This window comes from Manis javanica, chromosome 6 (genome assembly GCF_040802235.1).
Source record: "Manis javanica isolate MJ-LG chromosome 6, MJ_LKY, whole genome shotgun sequence".
Lineage (NCBI taxonomy): Eukaryota > Metazoa > Chordata > Mammalia > Pholidota > Manidae > Manis > Manis javanica.
Genome location: NC_133161.1, coordinates 99232771 through 99258763, shown reverse-complemented (window position 1 = coordinate 99258763; position 25993 = coordinate 99232771). Strand labels below are relative to the sequence as shown.

The following is a 25993-nucleotide window of genomic DNA, read 5'->3' as shown; positions in this document are numbered from 1 at the left end:
GTTTCCCCTTCTAAGGAGAAACACCTGTGAGAACACTAAAGACAAAAACAAAACCCACTATGTATAGTTCTATGTTTTCCATAAAATAGAGAAGAGAAAACAAATAGTATTCATCTTTTTCCCAGCTCTTTGTTATCTTGTGGGGGGAAATGAGCAGAAGGCCAAGGTCCAGAACGCGCAGCAGATGCTTTACAAGTCAACCTGAAGAAGCCAGCAGTAGTGAGAATACCAATGTGACGCTCACAGAGCATGAAAATCCTCTTTCCCACAGGTATGTAACTCTGCAGAATGAGCTCCATATGACTTCACGTTGTACATGGCATATGTCGTACATGCTCTGTTTACTTGGAAAATAATCCAAGGAAAATTTTTCTCCTGTTTAGAGAAAATCATTTCCAGTCATGTCCTCTGAAGGTTTCTGTTGATCACAGTACATTCTGTGTCATGGCATCTTCTTTCTATGTCAGGGGTGCTTCAGTGAATTACAGCAGGCTGGGGACAAGGATTAGGAAAGAGAAGCCATCCTTTCAAAAGGGTGAGGTCTGCACAGCAGCAGCCGCGAGACTACTCTGTTCACTTACAACCTGACGATGATCTTTTCCACCCGGCTCATCCAGGCTCTGTGGTTTGCAGCGCTTAGCACTCTGGTTTAGGACTCGAGACGCAGTGGCCTTTATCCATCCTTGGGTGAGACAGGACTACATAGTCTGTCAGTGGGCACTCAGGTTGTGCTAATAACTGTTTTCCCCAAACAAAATCCATGTGGAATTGCCTTCGAGGAGGAAGCAGGGAAGTCCTGCCTGCTTGGGTGGGCAAACCCCACCCCCACCCCCCCTTGCCCCGTTTGCACTGCCTGCTGGGAAGACAACTAGAAAGTAACCAATTAAGCACCTGATGGTAACAGTGAGATGCTTGCACAGAAACAAAGCTGTCAGTAAAAATTAAAAAAAAAGAGTGCTGCCAGGTTATTGGGCCAGAAGACAGCGTTTAGAAATCAATGCACAAAAGCCAAGCATGCTCCTTGCAGATGCAGAACTCACAGGCTGGGTGAAGGCATAGAAGGGGCTTTGAAAAACAGTCTGCCAGCCAGGATTTCACCAAAAAACCTTTATTAATCTCTGGTGAATGTGGAAATGTGACAATTTTCATTTAATTCAATCTGGGCTCTCCTGGGTTGTAACTGACTTTGAATAACTCTCTTTAGACAGGGACCCTCCCCACCCCCTGCCAGTGATCAATAAATAACATTTAAAGAGCGTGGTGGTTTAAGATGCACTTCCCTGGAGGAAAAAGTGTTGAGAAACCCTACTTTGCTGCTTTAGCATAATCTCAACCCCCCACCCCCAACCCCTATGGCCAAAAAGCAGGATTGCTTTGTGTAGGGAGATAAGCTGCTCAAAGATCCTGTAATGGGAGAACGGCCTGGGCGGGAGGCTGGAAGGGGGGTGTGGGGGTGCTCCTTCTAAGTCTCTAGAGGCTCCCTGCGGCATTTGAGGGGACTGCACACCTGTAGGGCTACAGGTCCCACCCCCAGGTCAGCTCAGGATACCTCCCTGAGCGAGCGAATCTGTACTTCGTTTGGTCAACTAGCTGGAAAAAATTAATAGAGCCAACGTGTTTCTATGTTTCCTGTCACCTGCACATAAAGGGAGAGCAAAATGTCAGGCCATGCACATGTCTAAATGCTAAATGAAGGAGCTTCCAGACTAAAGGTCCATTGGTTAGCTATTCTTCATAGACTTGGAGCAGAGATCCAAGCATTTAGTGGATGGAGACTAGTTCAGAACCACTGGGTCAAAAACCGAAGCCCAAATTGCTGAAGTGCAGTGCAGGATCCCCCTTCCTGAACTGGGGCCCAGAGATTCACTACATCCTTTCACTGCCTGTAACTAGTGAAGGACTCACCTTTATCTGGGTGTTCATGTTTCAAGTAGAAATTTTTAGTTTGCCAGCCTAGAACGCTTTGTCCAGAACTCCTGGCCTTCTTGTCTCAGCTTGATCAGCCTATTTTAGGCTTTCTTTTTTCTTTTTTTCTTTTTTTCTCCCTTCGAGAGTTGGGTATAAAAAGATTATAACTGTAACCACTTTGTAAAACTGGCATAACTTACTGAGGCTGTGTGTGCACATATCCTGTGACCCAGCAAGCCCCTCTGGGACCACACTTCAGTGACGCACGCACGAGTGGTCATCAAAGATAAGAAGGTCTGTAGCAGCCTGGTTTGTAAGGCTATCGATAGCTGTGTTGTGTATCACAACCCAGAGTCTATGAGCTTTAGGATGGATTCCCCGTGTGCACCCACAGAGAGAAGGACGAGACACACCACACAGCATCAGAGTGCAGTGACTCACAGGCACACTGAGCAAAGCAGTCGCACCCACGGTTCAAGACCAGGCAGGCCTATCCCATGAGGTCAGAGATCAGGACAGAGGTGACCTATGGGAGCAGCAAGTTCAGGGGCTGAGGGGACCCCGAAAGGGCTGCTAATAAGCCACAGCTGCTCTTTCTCCTGTTCTGGCTGAAGACTCACAGAGGGGCTCGTTTGAAGGTCCATCGTGCTGTGCATTATGACTTGTGCCCTTTACTGTATACAGGTTTATTGCAACCAAAAGTAGGGAAAGGGCTGTGATGACTTTAAAAACCTTCATTAGATAGTTAATTGACATAGTTCTTTTTTTTCACAGTTCTTTACCTTAATACCTAATTTCTGCAAAATCAGACTCAGTTTTCTCTTTCTTTTTAGCTCGCACTACACCCAGATGGCAAGGATAACCTCCTTGTGTTCTTTTTTATAAGCATCTGTAGACTTATAAATAGGCACATCGATGAACCAGGCATATAACAAACAGTAAAGCAGCACCATGTGTCATGACAAGGGATAGGAGTCCATATACAAAAATCGATTTTCTCCCAATTCCAAAGACAATGATTAGGAATTAATTCACAGACTCAGCCTAGAATGAGCACATTTGTTGACTTGATTGTAGTGGCTAAAGTTCACATTAAAGGTCAACGGTGATGAGTGGTTAAATTCTTTTTTGTTGTTGTTGTTCTTTTTAGGTTAACTCAATCATGGAAGATGATCCTTCCCACAGTGTTTGTATCGACTTTTTTCCTTACAGGTAAGTCTTACTAAGTCATGATCCCTAAAGCTGTGTGACAGGATGCTTTGTTTGGTGAAAGGGATTGCAACGAAATGGCTCAGATTTGTAAATAAATGCCACAGAGAGCACTGCCAGGGACCATGTGTTCTTGAAGCATTCTTTCTTTTGTCGTTTATTTCTAACTATAAAAATAAAATAGCCTTCTCCATTGGAAATTTAGGAAGTGCCTTCTTCTCTAAGAATCCTGATTTAAAGTCTCAGAAGTTGTTTTGAAGCTAAAAACCCTTATGACCTTTTTTATTGCAAACACCTTGCAAGCTGACCTTTTCTGAATCTGGGTTGGCTCAGCTTGGGTGATGCTGACAACCAGACTCTTACTCATCACTGGATTCTTGAAGAAATGGATGAACTTGCAGTTTGCAGATTTCTAACTGCCATCACAACCCCCAGTACACTGGAAAATTGCTCCTTAATATATGGGCAATGCAAAGCCTAGAGTGTCCATTAAAATCAAGGTTTTGACCCAGTTATTGTCATGAAATGCTATTTTTTAGCATGGCAGTATTCTGAGCACTGTTTTCTTATGTTGCATGTGGATACCTGGACCACAGGTTCTCCTAACCCTGTACCTGTCCCTGCATTGCTGGAGGGCTGCTCTTCCTTCCACTGGCTGCATCGTAGTGGGCCTGGCCTGCCCACCCCGCCTCAGCAGACATCCACATTAAACTCTGAATATACCACTTTCTACTGAGAACTGCACACTGCCAGGCTGTCTTGTTTTGATCTCTGCTGACCTTGGGCCATTACCCTCAGCTGGTCACCTCCACCTTGCTGCTGCCAGTGCCTGTCTCATGACCCCTCTGTGGATGAAATTGTCCCAGGGCATACCCCTGACCCGTGTGCATGGATTCAAGCCTGCTCTTCTTAGTCCCACCTGCTGCCTGCATACCCAGGCTGTTGGGAGCACAGAAACTAGCCTGTGAGCCACAGAACTCTGTGTTCAGGATTTTCCTCACACTGGAAACTATACCCATATTCCTTTGACTTCTTTTGGGATAGAAATATCTGTATCTTCATGGTGGATGCAAACCACCTCTTTGAGCTTCCCCACTGTGAGCTTGCCAACTTGCCCACAAATGTGCCACATCCATTTGAGGCACTGCTGATGGGCAGGAATTAAATTGGACTCAGTCTTTTTTTTAAACTGAGGTGAAATCCACATAATATACCATTAACCATTTTAAAGTGAACCATTTGGTGGCATTTGGCGTGTTTACAATGTCATAAAACTATACTACCACTTCTAATTGCTAAACATTTTCATCTCCCCAAAAGGAAGTCCACTGCCCATAATACAGTTGCTCCCCATTCCCTTCCCCCTGCCCCTGGGCACCACCAACCTGCTTTCTGTCTCTGGATTTACATGTTCTGAATATGTCATATAAACAAAATCATAGAACACATGACCCTTTTTGTCTGGCTTCTTTCACTAATGTTTTTGAGGTTCATCCATGTTGTAGGTATATATGCTTCATTCCTTTTTGTGGCTAATATTCCAGTGTATGGCTAGGTCACAATATGTTTATACATTCAACTGTCAATGGGCATCGACTGTTTCCACCTGTTGGCTGTTGTGAATAGCGCTGTTATGAACACGTGCACTTGTGCTGGTTTGAATTCCTATTTCTAAATCTGTGGGGTCTATACCTACTAGTAAATTGCTAGGGAGGAACAGCCAAACTTTTCCACAGCAGCTGCACCATTTCACATCCCCACCAGTGGTGTATGACAGTCTTGGTTTCTCCACATCTTCACCAGCATTTGTTATTCTCCATTGTTTAGATTGTAGCCTTCCTGGTAGATGTGAAGTAGTGTCTCACTGTGGTTTTGATTTGCATTTCCCTGAAGACTGATAATGTTGAGCACCTCTTCATGTGTTTGTTTGCCATTCACATATCTTCTTGGGAGAAATGTCTATTCAAGTCCTTTGCCTGTTTTTTGATTGGGTTCTTTGTCTTTTTCTTGTTGCAAAGTGCCTTTATAGGTTCTGGATAATAGATCATTCTCAAATATATGATTTACAAATATTTTCTTTCATTTGGTAGGTTTCATTTCACTTTTTAAAATACTGTCCTTTGATGCCCCAAAGTTCTAATTTTGATGGTGTCATATCTATGATGCACTGCTAAATTTTAGGTCATGGAGATTTACTTGTATTTTTTTCTAAGAGTTTTATTATTTTCACTTTTATATTTAGATCATTGATCCATTTTGAGTTAATTTTGGTATATAGTGTGAGGTAGGGATCTAACTTCATTTCTCAGCAAATGTATATCCAGTTGTCTCAGTATCAATTGTTGAAACGACCATATTTTCCCCACTGAATGGTCTTGGCACCCTTGCCAAAAAATCAATTAGCCATAGGTGTATGGGTTTATTTTTGGATTTGCAGTTTGATCCCATTGGTCTATATTTCTGTCTTCATGCCAGTGCCACATTGTTGAGATTCTGATAAGGATTGCTTTGACTCTATAGATAGTTTCAAATCATATTACCACCTTAACAACAGTAAGTATTCCAATCCATGAACATGGGTTGTCTTTCCATTTATTTAGATGATCTCCCTTAATTTCTTTCATCAGTGTTTTATAGTTTTCCATTTTGGTTGTAAAGTGAGTCTCTTGTAAGTGAAAAATAGCTGGATCATATTTTTTAATCCATTCTTCTACTCTAACTGTTGATTGGAGAGTTTAACCATTTGCATGTAATCACTGATAAGGAAGGACTTACCCTCAGCTGTTTTCCTATTATTTTTTTTCTCTGTATATTATCCTTTTTTCCCCCTCATTTCATCCATCACTACCTTTTGTGTTTAACTGATTTTTTTTAGGGTACTAGTAGTTTTTATTATCTTCTCATTTCATTTTGTGCATGTTTTAGATATTTTCTTAATGGTTACCATGGAGATTACAACTAACACTCTAAATTCATGAAAATATAACTTGAATTGATACGAGCTTCAACAGCATGTAAATACTCTGCTCCTCTACAGCTCTGTCCCTTCCTCCAATTTTTATGTTATTGTTGCAAAAATCCACATCTTTATGCACTGTGTATCCATTAATATAGATTTATAATTATTTTTATGCATCTATCTTTTTAATCATGTAGGAAATTTAAAAAATATAAACACAAAATAAAAATACAGTAATAGCGGATTATTTATTTATGTAGTTACCTTTGATAGAGATATTGATTTCTTTATATGACATTTACTCTCTAGCGACCTTTTACGTCAGCCTGAAGAACTTCCTGTAGCATTTCTTGTAGGGAAAGTATCTTCACAATAATTCGTTTGGATTTTGTTTATCTGGGAATGTCTTGACTTTCCTCATTTGGAAGGAAAGTTTTTCTGGATATAGATTTCTTGCTTGGCAGGGGGTTTTGCCCCTGCAGCATATATTAAATATGTTACCCTACTGCTTTCTGGTTTCCATGGGTTCTGATGAGAAATATGATAATAATCTTGTTGAGAATTCCTTGTACATGTCAAGTAGAATTTCTCTTGTTGCTTTCAGGATTCTCTGTCTTTGGCTTTTAACTGATGATAGTGTGTCTTGGAATAGATCGCAGTTTATCCCAGTTAGTTTGTTGAATTTCTTGGACATGTAGATTTATGCTTTTCATCAAATGGGAAGTTTTCAGCAATTATTTCTTCAGATATTTTTTCTGCCCCTTTTTCTCCTTTCTCTGGGAACCCCAATATGTGTTTGTTGGTATATTTGATGGTGTCCTATATAGGTCTCTCAGGCTGTTTGCCTTTCTAAATTATTTTTTCTTTCTGCTTGTCCTCCTCAGACCCAGTTTCAACTGTCCTATCCTTGAGTTCATTGAGTCTTTCTTCTGCCTGCTCAAATCTGCTGTCAAGTCCTGCTAGTGAATTTTCCATTTCAGTTACTGTAGTTTCCAGTTCCAGAATTTATATTTAATTCCTTTAATAATTTTTCTCTTGATATTCTTATTTTATTCATCTATCATTTCCTTGGTTTCCTTTAGTTGTTTGTCTATGGTTTCCTTTAATTTTTGAGCATATTTAAAACAGTTGATGTAAAGTTTTTGTCTAGTAAATCCAAAGATTGGGCTTCCTCAGGGATGGTTTCAGTCAAATCTTTTTTCCTTTAATGGTCTGTACTTTCCTCTTTCTTTCTTGCCTTGTTCTTTTGTGTTGGAAACTGGGTATTTCAATATTATAATATGGTAACTCTGGAAATCAGATTTTCCCCTTTCCCAGGGATTATTTTTGGGAGCTGCAGTCATTTTTTTAGTGATGATCAATGTTCTGATATCTCAGTGGTCAACCAGGGACCTGACAGACATTTCCCGGAGTCAGTGAGAGAGAGAGAGATTGAGAACTCCTCTCCCAATCTTCACTGCTTGGCTCTAAACTGGAGCACTCTTTCCAGGCTAAGCTGGGGCACCCACAACTCTGCTTTATCATCACCTCCTACTAGCTCAGGAGCCCCAGATCCACTCAAGGTGCAAACCTGTCCTTTCTAGGGTCTTTCCAAGCATGCTGCCAGTCCTGGGCATGCACATTGCATTCCGTTTTCCCTTCCAAGCCCTACTCCCACAGGACACTTCATCCCTTACCTTCCCCTTCTCATGCCTTTGAGTCTGTCTGCCACTTGCCCCATTCACTGTGCTTTCTCAGGGGGACATAGCTGGTTTATGTATTTGAATATTTCATATACATTACAGCCTCCTAGAAAACCATTCTTGTCCAAGGGAGTGGGATAAACAAAGGTCAGCCTCTGTACCAGCCAGTCAGGGGACACTGGCAGGTCAAAATGCCCAGTCATAGTAGCTTAAGTACAGGGTCTGCATTAGCCCCTTTGTACCAGCTATGCTGTGCTAGGAATGTAGGCTGCAATCCCCACAGCCGCTGCCACCATGCTGGGAATGGAAGATGGTAGATAGGTGAGCAAAAACCCCACAGTATCTTTTAGCAAAAATAATTTGCTATTTTTTCAGTCCCCAGGTTGCTATAAGTTTGGGATTAGGTTTCATAATTCAAAAAAAAATTGATTCCATTAGTCATTGCCAGCTTATGGTTATTTCAATGGAGGACTAATTTTTTGAGCCCCTCTCCAACCCCATGCTGCCATTTTCCATATCGTCACCCAAGGATCTGACACTTTATTTAAAAGTGTATATATCCTCCATGCTAAGAGAACTTCCTACTAACACATGTAAATGTCTTAAGTGTTTCCAGATAAATTCTTTAATCAGAATTGGTGTTTTCTTTAAAAGGACTTCTAAATCACCTGTGGCTTAAAGAAACAGAATTTCCTCAGAAATCCAGACAATTTTATGCTGCAATTGCAGAATATGGTTCAAGGCTCTGTAATTACCAGGTGAAGTTTTGTTAAATCATTCTGTATGTTGTCTTTTAAAATTTAATATGGTACATGGCAAATTCAACTTGTAATATGTTATCTTTGTTTTGCATGTGAATATCTAATAGATATAATGTAGGGACCTAGGACCTGAGTTCATGCCCTTTTAACTCAGAATTCCTGTTTGCCTTAAATTTCCCTATGAAATCCTGTTTCCAGCTCACCCAGCAGCTACTGAATTCCTGTGTGTCTTGTTAAGTGGAGTTTCTCAAGTGCGTGATGGTGCCCCAGTCTTCCCCAGTGAAGAACAGGGTGATGATGTACCAGGACAACTGTGAGCCTATTGAATACATATTTCACTTTATCCTCAAAATGATCCTTTAGTAAGAGTACTACTCAATCCATTTATAGATTAGGACACTGGAGCAGACCAATTAAGGAAATTAGTGTGTGTGCCTAAGGCAGCATGAATGTAAATCCTGTAGCTGAAATTCAAACCCAGACTTTGCTGAGATGGTCCAGTTTGAACAATCTGCTGCTCAGATTTACGGTTACACACTGTACAGTGTCAGCAACCATTATAATCACTGTCACAGCGAAGAGCTTAAGACAAGTGATCACAAAATACTTGCTCTAAACATATAAGTGGTTTCTGTCTAAAACCCTATATAAAGCAGAAAGCTTAATTACTTACCCAGGAGTACAGTCTGCAACCATTACACCTTGGATTCTTCTGGACATCTTGTGGGAGTTTTGTCAAGGGAAAAAAAAAATTATGGCCACATAAGGCATTGTCAACACTCACATGGAATCTGTCCCAGCACATATCACTGGAACCATGTTCTAAAGCATAAAACCTTGGGTCACAGTCAACATTACTTGAAAAAACAAAACAGTGCTCGCTTTGGCAGTACAGTATAGTAAAATTAGAATGACGCAGATAAGATCAGCATGGCTCTGAACCAGGGTGACATGCAAATTCTTGAACTATTCCATATTTTTAAGAGTAAAATAGTTCAAAACAACAACAAACAAACAAACTCTGCCCCTGCCACTTTTGGCCTTTCACTGGACTCCACTTCTCGGGAAGCTGCCAACTCCCCACCTGCTCAGTGGCCAGCAGATGCAAACAGGTTCCCCCTTCCAGATGTCGTCAGGGTAGAGTCGTAGATGTTTCATCAGGAGTTTTGTTGGAGATGGTGACATCTTGGATGTACGGTGCAGCCTGACTGAATGCTAGGAACATGCTAAAGCATATTCCGGAGGCTTTATTGGCCCTGCATAGCCTGCAGGGAGGGACCTCCTGGAAGGGTCTTGGGAAGACTTACACTTGGTCACCGAGAGTGTGGCAGAAGGGATCAGGAGCTTTACCCAAAGCGGCTGCTCCCACACCTGTAACGTTTGTTTTCTAACACTGTGGATGCTGTGAATTTGGGTCCTCCCCACTTCTACCCCTCACCCCACCCTATTTGGACACTGAGATGCTCAGAAACAAATTGTGTGGCCCACAGCTAATAGCTTCTTGGAATTTAAGGCATGTACATATGCCAGCCTCATCCTTCACATGTGATCTTAAGGTTCCAATCCAATCACCTGTATTTTTCAGGTGTTTTGTCCTTTGTCTTCTTATACTTCATATACATATTCCTTTAGCGGAGGCCACCTGACATCCTTTTGGGAAGAAGGCAGAATAAAACATTTTTTAAAATCTTGAAATTTTTAGTTTTTGAGGAACTCTCAAATTAATTTATCAGCAAAACAGCAAAGGAGTATTTTCCATATATTCTTTTAAGGCTAGAGCAGAAAAAAGAAACAGGTTGAAAATGCTACCCCTACCAATAAGGAACTTACTCAGACAGAAACTGAAAAACTATAAAATTCCCCTTGTCACATATCACACAAGGGGCAGGGAGATGTCCCTCTGTGCGTCACGCGGCTTTTGGCAGAGTGAACTGATGGGAAGTCAGTCTTTGAAACAGAAAGGCAGGCTTATTCACAGAGAAGGATGGAGTGTTATTTCCTGGAGAACATATCGTCATCACCGTGGTGGGCGGACCCTCACAAAAGGGTGACGCCCGGAAAACTGCCTCCACGGCCAAGTCACCAGAACCTGTGGGTATGAACCTGATCTGGAAAATGAGTCCTTTCAGACACAACTAGGGATCTTGAGATGGAATCTGGATTTCCCAACGGCTCTAAACCCAAAGGCGAATGTCCTTATCAGGGATGGCCAGGGGAAGAGGCTGTGGAGACAGGCAGAGACTGGGTCCATGCAGCCCCCGCCAAGGAAGGCCAGGCACTCTGGGAGCTGGAAGCAGCCAGAAGCAAAATCTGACACTGCTGAGGCCTGCTGACACTGGGATTCAATGTCTGGCCCCCAGGACAGGGGGAAGCACATTCCCACTGTCAGCGGCAGGGTTTGCAATTGTTCATGGAAGAGGTGGAGGCCAGCAGCACCGGCAGGGGCTGGCGGATGGGACAGGGCAGCTGGGGGGAAGCAGGGACTGTAGCTTGGGGTCCACGTCCCCGAGCAGCCACCTCACTGACAACTCCACCCAGGCCTGTGCATCCCCTAAGAGCATTTTTATCCCCCAGGTCATCCTGGGCCCCACCTGCTCAGACAGCTGGTGGTCCTGCACAGACACCTGGTCAGTGAGGTGGAGCACTTCTGAAGTCAACAGGTCCCTGATGGCCTCACTGTCCACAGGGCCACCAAGGCCTCAGCAGGACCCCCACTGTGGAATGCGTGTCCCCCACCTCCCCCATGCATGTGGATCAGGTGGAAGTGTGATTTCTTTCCCCTTTACAAAGAAGAAAAAAACACCACCTGAACAGGCAGGACTCAGAACAGTTTGTCTTCCTTTTGCAGGCCAGGCTTCGTACACCAAAAGAGCAACTGGAACTTTTAAAGTGAGTGGGATCTTCTGGCACGGGGAGCGTGTGACTCCAGACACTGCATGGGTTTTTGACATTGTAAAGCTGAAATCATTCCCACTTCTGTGGATCATTCCTTAAGGAAACATACACTGGGAGGTGCTTTCAGTATTATTTATGATCTTAAAAAATGGAAGACAACCTAGAGGAGAAAAACAGACGAATGGTTAAATACATTAAATGATAGCATGTAGTGGAGAATTACAAAGTCATTACAGTAATTTAAAAATATTTTTCATGGTTTGGGAAGTGCAGCAGGACACAAAACTGTAAGAATGATTTCTATTCTGTTACCAACTTTTTTGCATAGAACAAAAGCTGTCATAAATACACTAAATGTAACTGTTTATTTCTTCAAAATTTCTGTATTTTCCAAACTGTGAACATGTGTTGTTTTATGAATTGGGAAAAATTGCTAGATAAGTGGTGATTACATTTTTCAACATAAAGAACTACCTATTGGATTGACATTTTCTTATTCTCTCCACCAGTTCTCTCAAACTGTAAGAGTAGCAGAACCTATTCTTTGGAAATAACATCATCTACCCTCATGCCCCAAAATAATGAAAGGCAGCTGGCTTGGCAGGATCGCCTAGCCACCTCTTGCCTGAGACTTCTCCATGGAACCTCAGGGCTCACCTTAAAACCCACTGCTCCATGCCACCCTGGAAATGCAGTGTGTTCCCAACCCACACACTGCGAGGTTCCCCAGCCTCAGGTCTAGATGGAGAGCCAGCAGACTAGGGCTGTGCAAGGCTGCTTGAGCCCCACCTGCCAGGGAAGAGCACCCCCAGGCAGTAGGACTACCTCAGGATAGCTTCCCCTGAAGGTCTCCTTTTCTTAGGAAGTGCCAGGCAGTGTTTTAGAAAAGTACGTGTCCCCCGAGCATCCCCACTCAAGACTTCAATTCTCCTACAACATAAAGCACCTCATTCTTCACTGTGCTGCTCCCCAAACCCAATACCAGCTGAAAACAGGCAGCTCACCCCTCTTCCCTTCTCACTGGGGTCTCCATTTACAGGAAGGAAAGCCAGACCTTGAAAAACCACTTCCATGAAATTTCAATTTTGATTGAGCAAATGGATGTTCTGAAGGCCTTACTTAGAGATATGCAGGACGGTCTGCACACTTATAACTGGAATGCCAACGGAGACCCCACTGAGGTCCAGGATCACATGGAGGTCAATGATGAGGTAAGGTGGGTTTGGGAGGGTGGCAGGGGGCATGGTTAGCATTGGCTTCTGATGTCACATTCCAGGACTTCTTTGAGTGGAGAAATCCAGGGCTGACAGATATGGGCTTGTGACCCCTTTAAAATTCTGCCCTGCCATTAGCTGACTGTCTCTAAAGCTTGCCCCTGGAAACCCACATTTCATAATAGCTGTGTCACAGAGAAGGCTGTGTATTGCAGTGTGACTTACTTCCCACCAAAATAAATAAATGGTTGTTTTATTTTATTTTAAAAACAAAAGATTGTTCAGAAATGAGTCTCTGGATGTCTGTACACAGATACTTAACTGGAAAAATATTTTTACTCACAGACCTAAAGCCAGTGCATTTGGTTTAACGAGCACCATGTTAGGCAGCAATGGGACGAAGGCCACGGAGCTTGGCTTTTCCCCTCTCTGTCTCTGTGGCAGCAGTTGTGTCTTCTAGGACACTTGCTTTTTTAGAATCAGAATGTCCTTAAGGACCCTGTACTAATTCAAAGGATGAAATATTTCTGACATAAGCAATCACAGACTCTCTGTAAACTAACATGATTCCTGAATACCTACAAAGTGTTCAGGTCTCTCTCACTTAGCACAGACACTAATGAAGGAGGGGACCCAGCAAGTCACACACACAACCTCATTTGCCACCCACACTGCAGAGCATGACGGGGCTGCGGTCAGGACTGCAGAGGGTCCTTGGCTCCAACCTTGTTCTGGGACTTTGGGGGAGAGATGATCACAGTTTAGATACCGCAGTGCATGAGAAGCTCTGATCCTAGTGAGCAGGGAGGGTGATGTTAGGAATCCGTGGGCCCAGCCTGGCTCTGCATGTGGCTGGGCAAATGTTCACTGTTATTATTTTCAGATTAGGGAATTTAGGTCCAAATTAACAGAGTGAATTGTCGAAACACAAGCAGTTGGTAGAGATTGTTAACAGAAAAACACTTTTTTAACTTTGTACAGGAAATCTCAAACTTGGTAAATTACATACTTAAAAAGTTACGACAAGACCAAGTCCAGATGGCTGATTATGCCCTTAAGTCAGCAGGTGAGTAAAGAAGTGACAAGGCCATTGTGAAAATGTAACGCCATGAAAGTGTCACTGTTCTCTGTGTCCCTTTATTAGAAAAACAAACTTATCTATCTGGTAACTTAGTAAGGAAAAATTAACAAATCCAGGCATTAAAGAAGAGGATAGAAATGGTTGCAGTTGCTGGCTTTCTGGGTGCAAATCTCAGAGGGAACAAAAACCTCAACAGCATACTTTGAAAACAAATCTTCACCAGCATGCATCAAAAAGGACTACAAAGAAAGGTCACACACCACAGTAAAGTTGGGATGCAGCAAAATGGCTTAAGCATCATAAATATTGTAACATTTTTGTATTTTTTATACTAAAATGCTAATGACTAGTCTAAGTGCATTACTAGTGATGAAATGATAGTGATTGATGGCTATATTTAATGCTTAGACTGTGAATCATTAAGTTTAATATTCTTTATAAGACTCTGCCTGTGAGTGTCTATGAGCTATCCATGTTCACTGAGCAATATGGAAAGAGAGGAGGCAGGAAGAGTGACAGAAGAGGGAGGAAATATAAAGGACACACAGTAACACTAAGTTTTATCAGTTAACAAAGCCAAATTTATCCTGGGCAAATAAACTGAATCCTGCAGGAAATGAGCTCTTGGACCAGAATGATTATCCATTGCATTGTGTGTGTGTGTGTGTGTGTGTGTTGAGAAAGAAAGAGTAAGAGAATAGGCTTGCCTAGATCTAAATTCCCTGAAGCATGGGGAGGAAAAGCATTGAGATAAGACATGGGGAGGTAAGCCATAGATCTTTGTGGAAGTTCCATGTGCATTTACAGTGAAGGTGTATTCTGGCATTGTTTGGTAGAATATTCTATAAATGTCAATTAGATTTAGCTTTTGAAGTGTTGACAGATCTTCTGTGTTCTGATATATTTCCTATTTTCTTTTTTTATTAATAAGAGAGAAGAGTATTGAAGGCTCCAATTAAAATTGTGGATTTGTGTATCTAATTTGATGTAACCATGTTTAGGATTATTATGTCTTTTTGGTGAATTTCTCCTTTTATCATTATATAATGATAATATGAAAGCATAATATAATAATAATGTTCTATGTCCTGAAGTCTACTCAGTCAGTTATTAATGCAGCCACTCACTTTGTAAATGATTATTGCTGGCATGGTACATCTTTTCCCATTCTTTTACTTTTAACCTATCTATGTCGTTTCAAAAACATTTCTTATAGACACCAACATGCTAAATGACATGGTTAGAGGTAAGTCTACCATTTTATGACTTTCTTTTTGTCTCCTTTGGTTTTCTTCATCTGCTACCCCTATCTGCATTCTGTTATATTAATTGATTTTTTAATTCCTTTTTACCTTATCCATGGGCTTTTGAATGTCTCTTTGTATTTTTTTCAGTGGTTGCTCTGGTAATTACAATAAATATACCTTTGAGGTTAATAGTTCACTATTTCATGTAAAATATCAAATCCTTACAACCATAGAGTTCCCTTTAACTTCCCCACTGACCTTTCCTTTGGAGTTGTCATGCAGTATGTCTGCATGTATTAAAACCCTATCAAATAATGTTGTAATTTTTCCTGTCAACAATCATAGCTATTTTAAAGACTTGCCAAAGAAAATGATCTCATATTTATTCAGATGTTTATCTTAATTGTTGCTTTTATTTATTCCTGAGCTTCCAAGTTTCCTTTTGGTGTCATTTCCTTAAGCGAGAAGAACTTCCTTGAGCAGCTCTATTGACAAAGAATTCTCTTGGTTTTTCCTTCATCAGAGAATGACTTCATTTCTCCTCCATTCTTAAAGCATATTTCACTGGATCCAGAACTCTGCGTTGGCATTTCCTTTCCTTCAGCACTCGGCAATGTAGTTCCCTTATTTTCTGGTGTCCTTGGCTCTACAAGGGCTCCCACCTTTTTCATGGGCAGATGTTCCAACCTCAGTTCAGTTTTCAGAGTCTCTGCTACAGGTTTGTTCTGCCCAAGTGCCACTCAGTGCTCAGTCTTAGCCTTGAGCCATAGCTTAGCTCTGTCAAATTCCCACGGCCTTTGCTATGCTGCTTTGGACTTGTCCCCAGGAGTGAGCAGCCGAGAGCTAAGTCTGGAATGGCCACACGCATGTATGAGATCAGGCATCTTCCCTCCAGTCTGTCTTCTCATGCCTTCTTCTACACTCTCTGGCCTATAGGATTATTTTATTCTGCTTCTTTCTAGAAAGGTGGACTTTCCTTCATAATTTTATCTGCCTATCCCACTCACTGTCATTACTTTGCAGCTCTGTAACTGCAGCCTGCCTCAACCTAAGCTGTGAGAGAAAAGAAAAACAATAAACTCACCCCCACACAGGTCACTTTTCCAAGTGGATGGTTCACCTCTGTGATCTGCTACTATTGTTCACTTTTCATCATACTCAGGTGGTTGTTTTTATATTTTATCCAGATCTTGCAGTTGTATATAATCAGTGCATGAGAGGAGCTGGCATGGGCTTTTCCATCCTGGCCCAGCCAGAAGCTGCTATTGTATCTCATGCTAAAACTTACTGAGAAACCATATCACTTCCTGCTTCTTTGTTTACATGGGCTATCCCTGCACCTACATTTATCATCATGGGCTTTTCAAAATGGAAGTTGTAAATACGTTCAGTAGAAAAGAAGGAAGGAGGCATGAAAAGGGTGTACCAGGATACCAAGACTTAAAAAACCATATTTTGGGCTGTAGGCAAAAATAAATTTAATATAATTGAAACCATATTGAGTATTCTGTCTGGCTATAATGGAAATATAACCTAGAAATCAATAGTCAGAAGGTATCTAGAAAATCCTCAAATATTTGGGAATTAAAAAGTACATTTCTAAATTACCCAGGGAACAAAGAGGAAGTTACAACATAAATTAGAAAATATTTTAAATTAAATGAAAATGAAAACATAAAATATCAAAACTTATGGTATGCAGTTAAAGCAGCACTTTGAGCAAAATTTATAGCAACAAATATTTACATAAGAAAATAAGAAAGGTCTCAAAACAATTATGTAATTTTTCATGTAAGGTAGTAGGACTTAAAGCAAGGAAGAAAAATAAATAATAAAGAACAGAAATTAATAAAATTTAGAGAAAAACAATGAAACAAAAAATCCATTTTTTGAAGAAAAATTGATAAAACTTTAGCCTGACCAACCAATGAGAACATAAGGAAAAGACACAAATTACCAACATGAGGAATGAGAGGACAGACATCATTACAGACACTATAGGACTAAAAAGATAATAAATGCATATGAAAAACAACCTCATGCCCCCAAATTTGACAATTTAGAAGAAATTGACTAATTTCTCAAGACACAAACTATCAAAGTTCACTCGAGAAGTAGATAACCCATGTTTATTAACACATTGAAACTTATAGTAAGAAACCTTCTAAAAAAGGAAACTTTCAACCTCAGATGGCTTCACTGGTGATAGCTACCAAACACTTAAGAAAGAAATAATATTAGGACACAAACATAAAGTAGGAGAAGAGGGAGAACTTTCTGTTTATTTTATGAGGCCATAATAACCCAAATACTAAAACTAGATAAAGACATTATAAGAAAAGAAGTATATAGGGCAAGATACCTCATGAACAGAGGACTTCGCTTCATCTATTTCGAAGCTCTTTTAGATACAATCACATTTAGGATTATTATTTTTATTTGTGAGTTGCTCTTTTTACCATTACATAATGTCCTTCAACAAAATATTGGCAAATCACACATACGTAACACATAACAATGATAATACACGATGACAAAATGGAGTTCATCCTGGAAAGAAAAGGGTGGTTTATCATTTGAAAAGAAATCAATGCTATTTACTGTATCAACAGACTAAAGAAAATTGCATGACCATCAAATTAGATGCACTAAAATCAATGAACAAAATTCAATATCTATTTATGATACAAACTCTGAGCAATCTGAAAAAGAGAATTTCCTCAACCTGATAAAGGACACCTGTAAAATTCTCCCAGCTAATACCACAGTTACTGGTAAAAGAGAAAACACTTCCAAGACTAGAAACAAGGTAAATTTGTCAGCTCTCATCATTCCTCTTCAGCATTATAAAATAAGCCCTAGCCAGTAAGATAAGTCAATACATAGTCAGAAGGATAAAGAAGCACATAAATTGGAAAGGAAGAAATAAAAATATCTCTATTCACAGACAACATGATTGTTTACCTAGAAAATAACAAAAAAGTCTCCTAGAACTAACATGAGGTTAACAAGTTCAATTGTAAATATATCTTTTAGATAATAGTAAATAAAAAATAGAAAAAGAACATTTAAAAAAGTAGTATTCATAATAGCAGTAAAAAACATGAAATACTTAGGTATAAATCTAACAAAATATGCACAGGATTTACATGTTAAAATTTAAAAAGCACTAGTGAAAGAAATAAAAGATTTAAATAAGTAGACAAACATATCATGTTCATGGATTTGAAGGGTCAATATTGTTAAAACGGTAATTATCTCTAACTAGTTTACTGAGTCAATTCCAGCAGGATTGTTTATGGAAATCTACAAGCTGTTTCTAAAAATTATATGGAAGGCAGAAGAACTAGAATAGCCAAAGGAAGAACAAAGTTGGAAGACTCACACTTCCTAACTCTTAGGCTTATTATAAAGCTTCACTAGTTAAGGGAGTGTGGTATTCATGAAATCAGTGAAACAGAAGAGTAAGTCCAAAAATAGATTCACACATATATGGTGGATTGTGTTTTGACAAAGGAGAAAAGGCAACTCATTGGTATGGAGGAGCTGGCCATTTATATGTAAAAATAAATGTCGACTCATCACTCACACCTTATAAAAATTAACTCAAAATGGATCATAGACCTAAATGTAAAGTTTAAAGCTCTGAAATGTCTAGAAGAAAAAAATAAGAGAAAATCTTTGTGATTGAGTTGGGGAAAGCTTTCTTAGATAGATACATGACCCATAAAAGAAAAAGAAAGTATAATTTTGACTTCATCAAAACTAAAAACTTCTGCTGTGAAAGAGGTAAGAGCAGGAAGAATCACAGGCTGTGAGAGAGTATTTGCAAACCACATAGTTGACAAAGGACTTGTATCTAGAATTTATTAACACTCTAATCTTCCATAATAAGAAAACAGCCAACCCAATACAAAATAGACAGAAGATTTGAAAGTCATTTGATTGAGGAAGATACATGAATGTCAAAAAAGCATATGAGAAAATGCCCAACGTTATTGTTCATTAATGAAATATAGATTTAAACCAGAGAGATATACCACTACATACCTATCAGAACAGCAAACAAACAAACAAAAAAAGTGCTGGCAACAGTGGGAAACACCAGTGACTCTCACAGCTGCTGTGAAAAGGTAATATAATGCAGCCATTTTGAAAAACTCTGACAATTTCATATGAAGTGAATGACAATGCTTATATTATGCCCAGTAATCCCACCTCTAGACATTTACCTAAGAGAAATGTACACTTATGTTCACAACAAAACTTGTACATGAATGTCTATAGCAACTTAATTCATAATCATCAAAGGTGGAAATATTTCAAATGCCTGCCAGCAGATGAATGAGTAGGTTGTTGATATATCTATGCATTGCAATACTGTCAGCAACAAAAAGGAGTGAGTAGGGGCACTCATTACCACACACAGGAATCCCAAATTCATTGCTTGTACTAAATGAATGAAGCTGTATTCAAAAATCTCTACACAGAGACAGTGAGATAGAAAATGAAGGATCGGCAAATCCATAGCTACAGCAAGCACAGGACTGATGGCCCCAGGGCTGGGGTGGAAGGGGAGATCAGAAGCGGGTGACTAAGTGCTGCAGGGTTTGGGCAGGCTGATTGAAGATGTTTTAATATTGATTGTAGTCATGGTTGTGCAACTCTGAATACACTAAAAACCACTGAATTGTACACTTTAAATGGGTGAATTGTATAATATGTGTATCATACCTCAAAGCTGATTAAAAAGTTTTAAACTAATTAGATGTGAATAAATATGAATTATTCAAAAAACCCTACATACCGCAATTAAAAGTTTTTCTTGATTAGATGGGGGTCAGAGGGCAGTCCTCCCATTCCCACGTGAAAATACAGTTCCTGTCCAATCACAGAATAGAAATATTAATCATGTGAGCCAACAACAGTGTCAACATTCAAACACAAGACACCCCAGGATGGCCAGGTAGAATGAGGGATGCCCAGTGAAAACTGAAATTGAGACAACCAGCAAATAGTTTTTTCACATAAATATCTCCCAAATATTGTATGGGACACCCTAGTACTAAAAAATTTCTCACTGTTTATCTGAAACTCAAACTTCACTTGGGAGTCTTGTATTTTTACTTGCTAAATCTGACCACCCTCGGCACACACTCACTACCTCAAATTGTGCCATCCTCGAAAAAGTACTGGTAATCAGATATTCAGTCAGGCCCATTAATGTGGACTGCCTTAGCCTGATGAAATTTGAGGAAACTATTTGTGTTTTGTTTATTTCTTATGTCTAAAATACGCTCTGCTTCGAAATGAAGTAACCTGAAGGAATAATATTTGGTGAATATATTTTATATTTCCTGGATTAAAATTAAAGCTCAATCTGTGGAATTGCTGTCATTAATATAACTTGTTAGTACATTTATGACATTGTTGGATTTTCTGCTTTTTCATTTTTGAGAGAATAGGGCTGACATAGAAATCTCATCATCACATGAGCTGTTAAAATATCGGGGTCCATATGTCCCTTTAGGTAGTAAACACAATCCACATAATATTCCTATGTCTAAATCAATTGCCCCAGAATTCAATTTTTATTGTAACATCAGTTTCAAAAGTTTTGTGAAACCATACAGAGCAAGGCCTGCCTTTCTCAAAGTGACAAAATATTAAAATCTGAATAATGATGTGCTTTGAGTTGCAGCACATCAAAGCAGAGGAATTATTTTATAATTTTAGGAGCCTCCATCATTGAAACTGGAACCTCAGAAAGTTACAAAAATAATAAAGCAAGGCTGTATTGGCATTGGATGGGCTTCCTAAACTATGAGATGCCTCCAGACATCATTCTTCAGGTAAAAGCTAGATGAACAGTAACCCATTTATATTTTAGGATTTTGTTCCTATTACTTATCACGAAAACATTAATGTCTAAAATGGAAGCAACTCTGGACTTGTCACAGAACCTGAAACCATCTCCTTGCTTTTTACAGTCATCAAACTACTTGGGTTATTTCTTATGATATGAGCTATGGTTAATTACTTAACTATTAATTATTATTTTAAGATCAGTAAATGAGATTATTTACTTCTCAAATAGCACATACATATTCCATATCTTTTCTCAAAGCTGATTGTGTGGCCTCCCTTTTTCATTGAAAATGTCACTTTGTTGAAGGTGCATGTCCCCTATGTGCCTGTATGTGCTATTCAGGCCAACACATTCTTATATAGGCCAATTGTAATAGGAAATCTCCAAATAACACTTCAACTAACATTTCAGTTCAACTCAAAAGGTGGTAGATGTCAAAGGTAGAGCTCTTCTCCACTGCAATATACACACCTGAAGTTAGTTTCCAGTTTAGAAATACCTTCAGGGTCAAACCTATAGATCTTATTCCAGAATACAGTATCGATCTAGAAAATGATAGACATCGTTTTTCTTCCTTGCCACCAGTGCCATCACCACCTCCACTACCACCATCACCTCCACCATCCCTCCCACCCTCACGGTCACCACCACCACCATCACCTCCACCATCCCTCCCACCCTCACCGTCACCACCACCACCATCAATCTTCACGACTAGTGTCATCTACGCGCCATCACCACTTATACCAACTAGCCGCCTTCTAACCACTTGTAGTCTAGTTACAGCAATGCAAGAAAACATGCTTGTATACTAAAGGGCTCTGAGTGATATAAGCACAAAATGCTCTGGCAGAACAACCAAACCTTTTGGGTGTCTTGGAAGTTTTCCGTTTGAGATGATTGATAGGCTACAACGCCTTCATGACAGGCATAAGTGAGATCTGTGGTCAGTAGTGATTAGCTGCCCATTATCGCAGGGGTGGATTTACCTAACCAGATAAAGAGATTAACTCGGTGTTTTCTTTCTAGCCGGATGTCCACCCTGGAAAGTGCTGGGCCTTTCCAGGTGCCCAGGGTCATGTGCTGATCAAGCTTGCCAGGAAGATCACGCCAAATGCAGTTACCATGGAGCACATCTCAGAGAATGTGTCTCCCTCAAGAAACATCTCCAGTGCGCCCAAGGAGTTTTCTGTCTACGTGAGAAGCTCTAAATCCTTGTTCAGAGTGGGTTATGATAGAAGGTAGTTGGCTAGGCATTAGGAGCTGGGATCTCATCTGAACTCTGCAGCTAGCCTTTTGTATTCCTGTGAGAAAGTCACTTATTTCCCAGACCACTGCTTTGTCCCCTGCAAAGTAAGAGGCTTGAACCAGATGATTTCTATTACTTAATTTTAGTTTTTTACTTCTATCAAAGTCATCCATGTACAATTTAAAGACCAACACATCCACACATTTATAATGAAGCCTGGTTTCTCCTTGTGCCACTGCTCCCACCCCCACGTTTTATTCCCAGGAGCTCCCACTTGGCAACAGTTTTAACTGCTTATTTGGGTACACGTCTTTATCAATATTTTTTATATTTTCACTTTTTCATAGTTTAAACCTTTACTGTTATTTCTTGATTTTTCGGTTTTGATTATTACCTACTAACCTCCTCTGATGGAAAATGAAGATTATCCCTCTTCTCTGGCTCTTCCATCTTCACAAAATGTTTATGTCTTACTTATTAAAAAAAAAACAGGTTTATTGAAATATAATTCACACATCAGCAATTTGCTCATTCAAAGTGTACATTTCAGTGGCTTTTAGTATATTCACAGAGTGGTGTATTCTGAACCACCATCAATCTGAGAATACTTTCATTATGCCCAAAGAAATCCTGTGTCCCTTAGCTGTCTCCAGCACCCCCAGCCCCACCCCCAGTTCCTGGCAACCACTAATCTAATCTGTCTCTATAGAGCTGCTTCTTTAGGCCATTTCATAGAATCATATAGTATGTGGTCTTTTGTGAATGTCTTCTTTCACTCAGGATCATGTTTTCAAGACTCATCCGTGTGCCAAAACTTAATTTAAAAAAATTGCTGACTAATATTTCATTGTATGGATAGAGAACACTTTTTTCCCCCATTAATCAGTTGATGGGCATTTGAGTTGTTTCTACTTTTTTTTTCCATGTGTAACTTTTTTTCAACTGAGGTACATACAATAAAATGCACAAATCTTAGTGCACAGCTTGATGAATATTTTCACTTTGGACTATCATGAATAATGCTGCTATAAACATTTGCATATAAGCTTTCTTGTGGACATTGGTCTTCATTTCTCTTGGATCCAAATGTAGGAGAGGAATTGCTGGGTCAATGGTAAACCTGCCTTTCATGCCCAAACACTGCTAGGCAGCATATTCTACTTTTAGCTTCAGTCAGTATTCAGTGCTTTCATATAACTGTGAACAATACCCACCTCAGCTAAGCCATAGAGTTATAGTTGAGGACTATTTTTTGTGTAAAATTCTTTATATTCTCAAGGATAACAGCCTCATTTTAATTTAATTTGCTTAGTGTTCTATGTTCCTATCAGGAAAACATTCCAACCTCTTCTTAAGAAGTTCAAACACTCCCCCAGTGTGTTCATTCATATCAGATAATTTATAAATTTCTTTCCTATGTTGTAAAGACATCTCTGTGGACTCCTGTGCCCCTCTGCTCCAGTCTGCCTGGCTGCTGGCTGGACCTGATGTTCAGCTGTCATCAGGGGCTTTTATTTCCTAACTGGAGGATTCCACCTACCATCTAACCTATTATTTAATAGATCTTTTCTCTGTTTTCTTTCTTTGTTTTTTGTTCCACCATCATTTATAGAGTCTAAATTTCTTCATGCATGGATGCAGTGTCCTCTCTTATGCCTCGGGAAGTTATTCGTGGACACTAATTACACTTTGTCTTCTGCCTCCTGGCTTCATTCCTATGCGTTGACAGTGGCACTGTCTTTCTCATGAGGGGCTTTTCCCTTGTGTCTGGAAGTGCTTGTCTTTCACATTTAACAGCTAAACAGTAAAAAGCTGGCTGGAAGCTTTGCATATATGGTGGTCTGTCCATGGTGAGTCCTGTGATCAGCCTCACTCTTTCCTTACAAGCCCTTGGGTTAAACACCTTTTGGGTGCATAGGGCAGTTCTGGCACATAGCACAGCACCTGCGCCTGGTAGACACCTGAAGATATCTATTGAATTGTTGCTACTTGAACAAATACTGTCTCCATTGATTTAAACTGAGTGTCCATTCATGACGGCCTCTGTCTGATGCTTTCTTTAATAGGGCATCTTGAAACAATGTGAAGGAGAAGAAGTGTTCCTAGGTCAGTTTGTATATGACAAAACAGGAACCACTGTTCAAACATTTGAGCTCCAGGTAAGGAGAGTCCTGGGAAAAGATGGGTTTGTTGGTGAGCTTGACACAAAGTGGTGTTGAGGGTGATGACGACAAAAGTCAGAGTGAAGGAAGGCTTACCCAAACTTCAGTTCTCAGCTCCAAGCGCTTGTGTGGATTTTATGATGCAAAAGACAGGCAAACTCCAAAGTAGTTTCTAATCCAAATCTTCCTCATTTGCTATCACTTTTTTTAAAAAGTACTGTTTCTTTTGGAAAGGGGAACAATTTCTTTTGGAAATAGGGACAATGGTGCCATATGAGATGACTGGAGGCAGAGAGGAACTCAGAGCAAGAGAGAAATATTTAATGTCAGAGACTATAAGTAAACCTACTCTTATAAACAACTCTTATATAAACGACTGTTATCATATAAAGCCCCTGAAAGTCATTAAGGTATATGAAATATATTTGTATTATTTCTCATTAGCCACAGGAAGTAATGGAGACTACAGGAGGCATCCCATACCATGGAAAAACAAGTGTTTTATGATACTCTTCTTGGCCAATGCTGAGAAAATCTAACCTGAAAACAATAGATGTTAGAAATGAATGTAGCTGTAATTTCATATTTGATTATAAAATCACATTTCTCTGTCCCTCCCACCCTGGGTTGGCCAATTAGGAGCATGGTGGGTTGTGACAGGATGGTGGCAGTGAGAAGTTCTTGGGGCTCTAGGTCACCATATTATCTTTCCCAGTGTTTGAAATACCTGTGCTAGGAAGGAAAAAATTAATTTTAATTTTTCGTTATATCAACATTCCTTGGGATTCTTTGAGGTAGATTTCTTTATAGGGCATTAATTTTATCTTTTCTTTTTCTTTGCTTTTTTTCTTTCTATTTTTAGCATGAAGTTTCTGAAACCTTATTATGTGTAAAACTTAAGGTCCTCAGCAACTGGGGACATCCAGGGTACACTTGTTTATACCGGTTCCGGGTCCATGGCACCCCAGGAGACCACACCTAGGAGAGCTGGTGCAGAAGGCCGTGTCCACACATCCAGAATATTCAAGTATTCTTATCTTTAGATTTGAGGCAGCCATAAGAATTGAAAATCAGAAGTGGGAGGGAAACTTCAAAGTGGCTCCTACTTGCATTAAAAGGTGAATGAATTTTATTAGTAAAAAATATGAAAGCAAATTCAATCTCTTTTGAATACATATTTAGAAGATAGTATTGTTCTGCTGCTGGGCAGCTGCATGTGGGGAGGCCTCTCCCTGCTCACTAGGTGAAACTTCATCCTGGACAGGGGACGGTTCTTGACTCTGATCAGGAAAGAACTCTCAAACTGTTCAGACAAGTGTAGGTGAGGAAGGAATGCAGTAAAGCAAGAGTAGCAGCGAATGTCAGCAGGTGTGCCGGCAGGCAGCAGAGAGCAAGGAAGAACAGGGGGAGGAAAGGGACATTCAGTCAACTGCTACTTGGCATGGGGCAAATACTTTGCCAACTCTTAAAGCCAGGGTCACCTGGTATCCAGTGTCCACTTGAATCTTCACTGTGTGGGAACTAAGCCCCTACCACCCCAGGATTTGGGGGAGTCACACAGCACTGGATGGAGTGAGATTATGTTCTGAGAACTTCCCAAAGGCAAAGAAAGGAGATTTGGGGCAAGCTACTAAAGAGCATGATTGTACAGCTGCTGTCCTGTCTGGGTCACCCAGGTGACAGGAACTCGCAAGCCCAAATCAGAGATCTTAGTAGCCCTTCCCTATTAATCTGAAGTGAACAGAGAGAAGACTAAT

At 40.1% G+C, this 25993-nt stretch overlaps 1 protein-coding gene and 1 non-coding gene across 2 annotated transcripts; both read left to right on the top strand.

Annotated features, from left to right (window-relative positions):
- SUN3 (Sad1 and UNC84 domain containing 3) lies at positions 1-25381 on the top strand. Its single transcript, XM_017641079.3, has 10 exons — positions 1-271; positions 3059-3120; positions 8413-8516; positions 11368-11408; positions 12454-12625; positions 13610-13694; positions 20693-20808; positions 21855-22022; positions 24141-24233; positions 25099-25381. Exons 1-10 carry the CDS (start codon positions 150-152, stop codon positions 25216-25218), a joined length of 1083 nt encoding a protein of 360 aa, XP_017496568.3. The 5' UTR covers positions 1-149; the 3' UTR covers positions 25219-25381.
- On the top strand, positions 9394-9500 carry LOC118969266 (U6 spliceosomal RNA). The gene has a single exon (XR_005057216.1). It is a non-coding gene; the product is annotated as a U6 spliceosomal RNA (small nuclear RNA).
- Positions 25382-25993: the final 612 nt, after the last annotated feature.

Excerpts from the sequence above, each read along its gene's own strand:
- SUN3 (XM_017641079.3), top strand. The coding sequence starts at position 150 with ATGAGCAGAAGGCCAAGGTCCAGAACGCGCAGCAGATGCTTTACAAGT. Across the intron at positions 3,121-8,412 it reads ATCGACTTTTTTCCTTACAG|GACTTCTAAATCACCTGTGG; the intron begins GTAAGTCTTACT and ends TTTCTTTAAAAG. Across the intron at positions 8,517-11,367 it reads CAAGGCTCTGTAATTACCAG|GCCAGGCTTCGTACACCAAA; the intron begins GTGAAGTTTTGT and ends TTCCTTTTGCAG.